This window comes from Tamandua tetradactyla, chromosome 10, assembly GCF_023851605.1.
Source record: "Tamandua tetradactyla isolate mTamTet1 chromosome 10, mTamTet1.pri, whole genome shotgun sequence".
NCBI classification, from domain to species: Eukaryota; Metazoa; Chordata; class Mammalia; order Pilosa; family Myrmecophagidae; genus Tamandua; species Tamandua tetradactyla.
This window is the reverse complement of record NC_135336.1, coordinates 3,794,393-3,805,389: the sequence shown is the minus strand read 5'-3', so window position 1 is coordinate 3,805,389 and position 10,997 is coordinate 3,794,393. Positions and strand designations below refer to the sequence as shown.

At 41.6% G+C, this 10,997-nt stretch overlaps 1 protein-coding gene across 1 annotated transcript in view; it reads left to right on the top strand.

Moving 5' to 3' along the window:
- The first annotated feature begins 675 nt into the window (after positions 1-675).
- C10H3orf70 (chromosome 10 C3orf70 homolog) overlaps positions 676-10,997 on the top strand; it is a 109,612-nt gene continuing 99,290 nt past the window's right edge. Inside the window, exon 1 of the mRNA XM_077117774.1 lies at positions 676-980. Within this exon, the coding sequence (XP_076973889.1) occupies positions 785-980 (196 nt within the window). The 5' untranslated portion in view covers positions 676-784. The remainder of the gene's footprint in view (positions 981-10,997) is intronic.

The window sequence follows — 10,997 nt, the reverse complement described above, 5'->3', positions numbered from 1 at the left end:
CCCGGACGCTGGGGGCAGGCGACGGCCGCCGCAGCGGGCCCCGGGTTGGCTTTTGCGCGAGGCGGGCCCGGCCCCGCTGTTTGCCCCTGAGGTTCGCCCGGCTGGCCGCGCGGCGGGAGGGAGGCAGTCCCCGGAGAGTGCCCGCGTGGGTGGGGGGTCCCGGGGCCCAGGCAGCTGGAGGGCGTGTGCGAGCAAAACGCGAGATGCGTGTTGGGAGAGGAGGCGGGTGTGAGGAGACCTCGCTCAGAGGCGCAGGGGCCGGCCCACCGAGAAGCTCGGGTGGGCGTGTACTCGCGTGCACAGCTCTCCGCGGCGGGTGTGGACGCGTGTTTCAGTTCTTCAGACGACCCCGCCCGGAGGGGAGTGTGTACGGGAAATGTGTTTGGAAGCTGGGGGCCCGCGTGCACACCAAGCCGCCGCGGCGTGGGCATGTTCGTGACGGCCTTCCGTCGGGTTCCGCGCTGAGGGTCGGGGGACACCGGCGGCGCAGCGAGGAAACGCCGACGACCGCGCCCCCGGCAGGGCGTCCGCAAAGCGGCGGGATTGGCCGAGGGCGCGCGAGCGTGTGCGCGCGCCGCGGCGGCGCGAGGGAGGACGCGCTGGGGGACGGCGGCAGGCCCGGCCCCCGCTCGCAGCGCTCGGGGCGGCTCCTTGGCCAGCCTGGGGCCGGCGCGCTCCAGCCGCCGCGCGCCCTCCCGCGTCCGCAGCCGGGTCGGCTTTCCTGGCCGCGCGGACGCCGCTTCCCCCGGGCTCCTGGTCTCGGCCCCGCGCGGAGGGAGAGGAGATGAGTGCGGCGGCGGCGCCGGCACCCGAGCGGGGTTGGAAGAGCGAGAAAGTGGACGAGGCTCAGGCCCTGGCGCGGAGCTGCGCGGCCCGCAGACCCGACTTCCAGCCGTGCGACGGGCTCTCCATCTGTGCCACGCACAGCCATGGCAAGTGCTTCAAGCTGCACTGGTGCTGTCACCTAGGATGGTGTCACTGTAAGTCGAGCCGCGCCCCCCCGCCTTCCGCCGCGGTTTAGGGGGCCCCCGTGGGGCGGTCGGGGCCGCGGCTGGGACGCCGCTGCGGGGGGCTCGGGGCTCGCGGGGCTGCTCCGCCGCAGGCTGGGGCGGCCCCGAGCTCCGGGCGGGCGGGAGCTGCCCCTGCGCCCGACGACTCCGGCCGGCGCTGCCTTAGCAACGAGATGAAATCCCGTGGGGAGCCTGGCTTTAGCCGCTTCTCCGGAAGGGGATCTCCACTCCCAGGGAAACAGGAATCTATCTTTTCCTTCCTTTCTTTTTTTTTGACTGAAACAAGAAAGTGTGTTGAGAAATGGTAGAAAGCCGTCAGAGTTGCTAACCGAAGGGGAAGCCTTCTTTCAGGGCTGGTGGTTTAAAGACGCTTTTTCTTTCTCAGTTTTGCCTTTTGGGGCTGCTGTTTCAAAGAAAGAGCCCTTGGAAATCGAATTGTGGCCTATTTATTGTATCCAAATTGAGAAAGCACTGAAGTGTGATGGACTGCTTCCGAGAAGTTAATATAAACAGTTTGGGAGGGCAAATTCCTTAAATACCCAGTTGTAGCGTAAGAGCCAGTATGTTAGACTATGTTAACATTACAACATAAAAAAGAGTGAAAGATAAGCTTAAATAATCTTAAGCCAATTTATAAAAGCCAGAACTAAATGGCCTTGGCTTCCTTTCTGTATTCATGCTGCCTGTGATTTTAAATGGATTAAACTTGAGTAGCCATTTAATCAGAGTTCCACAATTTGATTAGTTCATGGTATTTGGCCTACCGTATCCCATGAATCGTTTCTTTCAGAAGTAAATACATGTATTCTAAACTTAGTTTCCACATAATTTTATAATAGGTTTTTGAAGTACTTCTTTAGGACACAGATTCTCCGAGTGGTCTTAAGTTAATTTTTTTTTTTCCTTGTTGATTAGAAAAAAATGACTCCTTATTTCCGTTAGTTGAACATAATGAATATTTTAGATTGGCTTTATTAATTAAAGGAGAGAGAGTTCTACTTTTTTTTTTTTTTTTACAAATTCGAGGCACCACAGAACAGTGTTGATTTTTTGTGTTCCATCTGCTGATGGGTTAGTCTCTTCCTATTTCGCTTTGTTCCTATTGCTCTTAAATCCATTCCCAGTTATGAAGTTTTGGTAAGTGGAGGACAGGGTAGAAAGTTTGAAGTAACAGATGTAGAAAATCTGAAATGCTGAAGTAAATAGATAGGATGAATCTGGTGCAAGTCCAGTTCCTGGGGAAGAAAAGAATCGTAGTCGAGTATGTGAGGGCTGTTGAAGATGTTCTAGCTCAGTGCCTGCCTTGTGTCAGCAATATCTCCTCTAATTGTACCATTACAGATGAGAACCTTGCCGTCTTTTCAGATAGGTTTTTCCATTATTAGACAGCTTTGACTTTTAGAATATTCTTCCTTATATGGAGCTAAAGTTAGTTACTTCTTTTTTACATTTGTCCTTTTTTTACCTTATGAAATTATATAGAATGACTTCATTCCTTTTTAGATCATGGTTATTTCAACTCTTCACATATACATGTACATTTCTTGTGGCTGTCTTTTCTCTGTATCTCCAGCCAGTCACTGTCAGAATGTCTGGTCCAGAATAGGTTTGCTTGTTCATTAAATGAGTGAGTGAAGATCATGTTCCCTCCAAGGCATCGTTTTCTCCTATTTAAATATCTCTGTTTTCTTCTACCTTTCCTTTAATGGAATGGTATCAAGGCTCCTAGGCATCCTGGTTGTTCTGTTTTAAACATGTGCAAATTTGGTTATAATCCTTTAGAAACTGTGACCCATGGAAAGGTATGCAGTATCCTAGTTGTGTCTCAGTACAGAGTTGAGCAGGACTACTGTCTCTCATATTTGAGATACTACCACTGCTGCAGCTAGCATCACATTAGCTTTTCTGATACTTACATCTTATCAGACTGATCTTGTTGTCAAATTATACTAAGCTTGCTGTTAACTAAAGTCATTATGTTTTTTCTTTTTTAACATTTGTGGCAACTAAGCCACACCTTGCCCATCTCATAGGTATATATATTTTCTTGGCCCAAGCATTGAACCCTTAGATAGTTTCTTTATTAAACTTCATTTCATTAGAATGATCCTATTTTTCTGGCTTATCTTTGTCTTTTTATATCTTTCAGACTATAAATTAGCTATTCCCTCTAGGTTCGTGTCAGCTACATATTGGATGCCAGCAGTAGTACAATAACCATCTGCATGTTCATTCAAATTACTGAAAAAAATCATTGAACAAGAGAAAGCCATAGATTGAGTCCTGAAGTTTGCTGGCAGAACTGCCCTTCAGGTTAATAGCATTTCATTAATTAGTACTTATTAGTTATGGTTGTTCAATTACCTAGCCACCTAATTGCACTATTATCCATCTTATAGTTGTGTTGTCAACAGGAGTATAATGAGAACCTGGTCACATATCTTTTTGAAATCTCACTGACATATTCTTTCTATGACATCTTTTTCGTCTACAATCTGTACACACTCTCTTTTTCAAAAAGAAAGGAAATTAGATTAGTCTTGTATAACTCACTCCACTAATGCTTACCATTTTCTTTTCTAAGTGATTAGAAACTATTTTTAAAGTAATCTGGGTTTAGAAAAGGATTGATGTTCAATATACTCTACTGTTGTCAGTTCTTTTTGTGTTTTTTTTTTTTAAATCAGACCAATGTTTATTTGCTCTTTTCTAGTCTTTGACAAGCCTCTGGGTCTCCATCCTTCTTCCACTGGCAGCAACTTAGTGATCTCATTCGTGAGTTTGAATTAATTTATGGCAGCAAGGTATTCTGCTACTATTTCCTTGTCTACATTGGGCATCGATTCTTTCTACCATTTTCAGCCCAGATATCATTTTTCTTGATTAGAAGCAGATTTAACATATTTAAGAAGTTCTCCTTTCTCTTTGGCATTTGTGAACATTAAGACATCTGTCCTCAGCAGCGATTCTTCGATTCTGTTGAATGTGTATTGGGCACCTTCTCGCTATGAGACACTGTTACAGGTACTGGGAAGGAAAATATGAATACAGCCAGGCCATGCCCTTTAAGCAAAGTTTGAGGGCATGATACATGCTATATTGATTTCCTTTAAAATTGAGGAAAGTGTCAGCTTGTTCACTAAATCTGAAAATGCTACTAGAGGACTATCTTGATGCTTGAAAGAGATAAATTTAGAACAAACTAAGGAAGTTTAGCTTTATGTGGTTGATGGTAAACTAATGAAGTTCAAACCTTATGAAATATAAAAGGCTAAAAAAGCTATACATGTTGGGTAAGCGAGTAGTTTAGTGGTTAGAATACCTGCCTTTCATACGGGAGACCCGAGTTTGATTCCTGGACCATGCATGCCCCTCCCCCCCAAAAAAGCTATACATATTCATAAAAAGTCAAAGCATGTATATAGTCATAGATGCAGTGCTTGTACATTATTCAACGAAATTAGTGTATGTGGGTAATGGCAAATGTTTGAGGACTGTGTCAGGGAGCAAAACCATAATATGCTCTGTTGACGTCGCTGTTGAAGATAGATTATTGGGCTGAATAAACCATGGCCCAGAATCTGTAAGTTTATTTATTTTTTCTGGTAAAGAGTGATAACATTGGACTGCATCAATCTGTGAAGGTTTCCAAGAGAAATTTTGAGAAAGAAAAAGACATGATTTGGCAAAGGAAGAGGGTTAAGAAAGAGTAAATCACGTGCAGATATTATAAAGTAGAATTTTATGACTGGTGTAGATAGGATATTTAGAAGGAATAATAAAGTAGATTGTTGAGATGGTAGGAAGGAATGAGCAGGAATGGTGAAGTCTGGAATTTCAGTTGATAGAGGCCTTAGCTTTATCTAAGGTGTTAGTGTAAAATGTGGATCGAAATTCATGCAGCAATATCCATTTTTTTTTTCAAATTATAAATCTTCCTTTATAGAACTAGGAGAAACAGCATGCATTTTACCACCTGAGATTTCTTACAGTCAGACCAGCTACTGGAAAGACTCCAGTTGTAACCCAAACATTGTGCAGAATAATCCTTTTCTAATCAATATAGATTCAAGGAAAGCAGCTTGTAATTCCTTCCTAAACTGGGGTGATTCAGAGTCTGTTATATTTTGTTTGGGTCTAACACAAATGAATTGTGAAGCCAAAATATCACCAACTTATATTCAAAAGAGAATTGTCCCTAATTTTATAAATTATCAGAAAAAGGGAACATATGAAGCAAAAGGATTCATAAATAAAGAAGTATCTGCCCCTGACTCTTCGCTAGATGGCTTTCAATCTCCTCTCCATTGGAACTTTAAGAAAAATGTATTAAACAACAGAATCACAAAGACACAAATGGACATTTGCACACCAATGTTTATAGCAGCATTATTTACAATTGCAAAGAGATGGAAATAGCCAAAATGTCCATCAACAGACGAGTGGCTAAACAAACTGTGGTATATACATACGATGGAATATTATGCAGCTTTAAGACAGAATAAATTTATGAAGCATGTAATAACATGGATGGACCTAGAGAATATTATGCTGAGTGAGACTAGCCAAAAACTAAAGGACAAATACTGTATGGTCCCACTGATGTGAACCGACATTAGAGAATAAACTTGGAATATGTCATTGGTAACAGAGACCATCAGGAGTTAGAAATAGGGTAAGATAATGGGTAATTGGAGCTGAAGGGATACAGACTGTGCAACAGGACTAGATACAAAAACTCAAAAATGGACAGCACAATACTACCTAATTGCAATGTAATTATGTTAAAACACTGAATGAAGCTGCATCTGAGCTATAGTTTTTTGTTTGTTTGTTTGTTCTGTTTTTTTATATATATTTTGTATTTTGTATTTTTATTTTTTTCTCTATATTATCATTTTATTTCTTTTTCTGTTGTCTTGCTATTTCTTTTTCTAAATCGATGCAAATGTACTAAGAAATGATGATCATACATCTATGTGATGATATTAAGAATTACTGATTGCATATGTAGAATGGAATGATTTCTAAATGTTGTGTTAGTTAATTTTTTTAAATTAATTAAAAAAAAATAGACCTTCCCCAAGACATACTAATCGGTTTGTCAAATGTTTAAGAGAAGTAGAAAATCCTGAAAGCAGCAAGAGAAAAATAACCTACAACATGCAAGAGAAACCACATGTGCCAGTTTGAATCTGTTTTGAACCCCAGAAAAGCCATATCCTTTATTCCTCATTCGGTATTGCTGGTTAGAAGATTTTTGATTCTTGCCATAGAGATTTCACCCACCCAACTGTGGGCAATAACTTTTGCTTAGATATCTTCCATAGAATTGTGACTGTACCCATTCCAAGTGGGTCTTTATTAGTTAACTGGAACCATTTAAAATTGGCAGCATTTTAAAGAGAAAGAGAGACAGAGTCATGAAACTTACAAGAGCACATGCAGCCAGAAACTTTGGAGATGAAGAAGGAAAATGCCCCTGGGGCAGCTTCATGAAACAAGAAACCTGGGGAGAAAGCTAGCAGACATCACCATGATTGCCATGTGCATTTCCAGCTGAAAGAGAAACTGCGAACTTCATCAGCCTTTCTTGAGTGAAGGTAACCTCTTGTTGGTGTCTTAATTTGGGCACTTTTAAAGACTACCTTTAATTGGGTCATTTTTCGTGGCCTTAGAATGGTAAATCTGTAGTTTATTAAATTCCTCTTTTTAAAAGCTAAAAAAAAAAAAAAACAAAAAAAAGCAACAGAATCACCCATTCAACTTACAATATGGTACAAAGCAGACTACATGACAAATGGTACTCTCAGGAAGATAATTTATTCACTAATCAGCAAAAATGTCCAGCAGATGAGTTAGAAGGCTTCACATATGAAAGTTCAAGTGCTGGGGACTAAAAAGGCATTCAGGAAAGTTGTTCCAAGTTTAGATTTATTTTGTGCTTCTGATTCTGATGTAAACCAAAAAGAATTCAACAGCCTTTATTTCTGCCAAAGACCTGGAAAATGTTTAAAACAGAAAAGGCAACTTGAATCATCAGCTAATTCAGAAGACAAGGAATTATTTTCAGGTAACCTTATCCAATACTGGCTGAAACTATTTAACTACTGTACTTAATACTCTATCCTATATAGCTTTTGGATTAAAAAAAATCAAAACTTTAATTATAGGCTATTAAGAAAATAAATACAAAGAAAATAGGATATGTCACGTTCTTGTGGGAATTTAATATAATGGGAATTGAAATAGAGTTGAGGTAGGAGAACAATTATCAGGCAGGTGTTGAGGGCTGGGACTATGGCAGCTTTCTTGACATAGGAAGATAATGTGTCTCTCAAACATATTAAGGAACAATGGAGAGGGAACCTAAAGAGGGGTGATTTGTTTATTGACAGATATTAAGTGCTTAATAAGTGGCAGGCCCCCATATGAACACTGGGAATACAATGGTGAGTAAAACAGGGACAGGCTTTGTTGCTGTGGAGCTGACGGTCTAGAAGGGGCGTCACACATTAGTCTGATAATCACACTGGCATATAGTTATAAATTGTGATAAGCACTATGGAAGAAAAACTCAGGGTGTTTGCTATATAAAAGCATATCAGATAATTAAAAAGTAGTGGTAAAGTCCCTTGAGGGACTGAAGAAAAAATAAGGAACTATTAAACTTTTCCACCTGGGAAACCCCTTATACTCAAACAGTAGGCGTTCCGAAGTCAGTAGGCCAAGCCCCTGATCTTGAGGTTTGCTCTTATAAAACTTTGATTTCTGGAACAGAGAAGATAAGCCTACCTGTAATTATCCTGTGACGGTTAGGTTCAGGTGTTAACTTGGCCAGGTGATGGTGCCCAGTTGTCTCTCAGGTAAGCATTGGCCTAACCATTATTGCAACGATATGTCATGGCTGCTTGATAAACCAGAAGGCTGTTTTATTAAGTCATCATTCGGTTGATTGCAGCTGTGCCTGATTACATCTGTGATCAACTAAGGGTGTGTTGTCTTCAGGAAACAAGACAATCCAGTCAGTTGGATTTGATCCATTCAATTGGAGGCTTTTAATGGAAAAGAGAGAATTGTCATTTCTTTTTTAGCCAGTGAGCATCTCCTGTGGAGTTCATTGAGACCCTTCATTGGAGTTGCAAGCTTCACAGCTGCCATATGGATTTTGGACTTGCATAAGAAATTTTTATAAATCTCATATTTACAGATATCTCCTGTGGTTCTGTTTCTCTAGATAATCCTGACTAATGAATATGCCTAAGAGTTACTTCCAGAGAACCTCTTTTGTTGCTCAGATGTGGCCTTTCTCTCTCTAAGCCCAACTCTGCAAAGAAAATCAGTACCCTCCCTGCTATGTGGGGCATGACATGCAGGGGTGAAAGTCTCCCTGACAATGTGGGGCATGACTCCCAGGGATGAGCCTGGCCCTGGCTCTATGAGTTTGACAATGCCATCCTGACTAAAAGGGGAAAAAGAAATGTAATAAAATAAAATATTAGCGGCTAAGAGATTGCAAATGGAGTAGAGAGGCTGTTCTGGAGGCTACTCTCATACAAACTTCAGCTAGATATTGCTAATTGGCAAGGTTTGCCAAATCCCACCCAACATCATTCTTTTTAACCCTAAACACCCAGGGCTCTATCTGAGATCCTACAAAAGTTGCGCATAATAAGTTTACTTTTCAGAAATCTAAAACCTTCCGATGTTTCCTAGACCCGATAAGTCCTGAAATCAGTTCCATCCCCTATCTCATATTGTCAACACCCCTTTTCTTTCTTTTTTTAAATAATTAAAAAAATTTTTTTTAAATACCAAAAAACATCAAACAAACACAAGCATTCATAACTTTTGATCATTCCGTTCTACATATATAATCAGTAATTCACAATATCATCACAGAGTTGCATATTTGTCATCATGATCATTTCTTGGAACGTTTGCATCTATTCAGAAAAGGAAATAAAAAGAAAACAGAAAAAAATTCATACATCCCATACCCCCACCCTTCCCCCTCACCGATCACCAGCATTTCACTCTAAATGTATTTTAACATTTGTTCCCCCTATTATTCATCTTTATTCCATATGTTTTACTCGTCTGTTGATAAGGTAGATAAAAGGAGCATCAGACACAAGGTTTTCACAATCACACAGTCACATTGTGAAAGCTATATCATTATACAGTCATCTTCAAGAAACATGGCTACTGGAACACAGCTCCACATTTTCAGGCAGTTCCCTTCAGCCTCTCCATTACATCTTGGATAACAAGGTGAGATCTAATGCATAAGAATAGCCTCCATGATAACCTTTCGACTCTGTTTGGAATTTCTCAGCCATTGACACTTAATTTGTCTCATTTCATTCTTCCCCCTTTTGGCCAAGAAGATTTTCTCAATCACTTGATGCTGAGTCTCAGCTCATTCCAGGATTTCTGTCCCACATTGCCAGCAAGTTCCACACCCGTGTCCCACGTAGACGGGGGTGGGGGGTGGTGGGGGTGGGTGGGGGGTGGGGGATGGTGGGGTGGTGGTGAGTTGCTTGTTGTGTTGGCTGGAGAGAGAGGCTAAATCTGAGCAACAAAAGAGGTTCTCTTGGGGGTTGATACCCTTTTTCAACATGAAAAAATTAGAATGGGCATAGCCAAAATATCCCTAAAGATTTTGGGAGAAGGTTCAAGGGAGAAGGAGTTATAACAGAAGTTAGGATTTAACAAATGAATATGACTGCTGAATCATTATACTGATATTTCTTTTCAGTCTTCAGTGTCTTGGCGCAGCTGGAAGGAAAAACCTGAAATTGTGGAACTGTAACCCATACTAAACTTTGAAATCTGTTCTATAACTACTTGTTAAAAATGTACTTTGGAATTTATTCTTTCTTTTATATATGTTATATTTCACAATACAAAATGTTAAAAAAAAAAAAAGAAAAGTACATCATAGGGGGATCTAAGCTAATCAGGTTTCCCTAAGGAAATGCTGTTTGATTTGCAGTCCCAAAGGATGCATAGTGATGAGTAGGGAAAGGAGGGGGAAGGCAAGTGGAGAGGGAAAGACATTCCAGGCAGAGGCAAGTCAGTGAGCAGAGTTCCTGAGATGGGTGGGAATGAGGCAAATTTGAGGAGCTGCAAGATGGGTGATATGGCTGGAGTGGAGAGGGTGAGGGGCTGTATGACAGCACTTAAGGCAGGCAGGCGCCAGAGCAATGTGAAGTCCTGGAAAAGTTTCAAGTCAGAGAGTGAAATGATCCAGCTGTTGGAGAAACACTAGATATGGGAAGACCAGTTAGAAGCCATTACTGTGGTCTGGGAGAGATGTTAGCAGTGTGGACCAGGTTGTTAGAGGTGGATGTGGAAAGAAATGGATGGATTTGAGAGCTATTGGGAGATGCACTGTATAGGATTGATTAGATTTGGAGGAGAGGAAGAGGAGCATTGCTGTGGATAACTTCTAGACTTATGCAACTTGGACAGATGGTGGTGCCAGCCACTAACATCAGTGAAACACTGGAGAAGAGGTGGGTTTGGGAGGAAGATCACGAGTTCAGTTTGGATATATTGAGTTTAAACTACCTTTGCCAACAAATGTGATGGAAGCAAGGTTTGGGCTAGAGTCATATGAAGTTGTTTACTTTTTTATAGATTGTGGCTGTAGCTATGTGAAGACGTCACTGAATGTAGAGGGGAATGAAACCCAAGTTAAGGGTTAAGGAAGAGAAAGTGATTTGAGGGTATCATGGTGGGTGTATGCGGCACAATGTAGGTGCCACCAGCAGAACGCAGAATTGGTTTAGTAAAATCATGTAATAAATGAGCTCGATTTTCTGCAGAAGACATCTTAAAAGGTGTCTGTCTCAGGTTGAAAGCAGCAAGAGTGGGACTTGATATAGTCTAATAGATGATATTAGCATATCTAAAGAAAGCCTGTCATAGCAGAAAGTGGATGGGCAGCATGGAAATTACAGAGAAGTGGGAGTTGGAGAG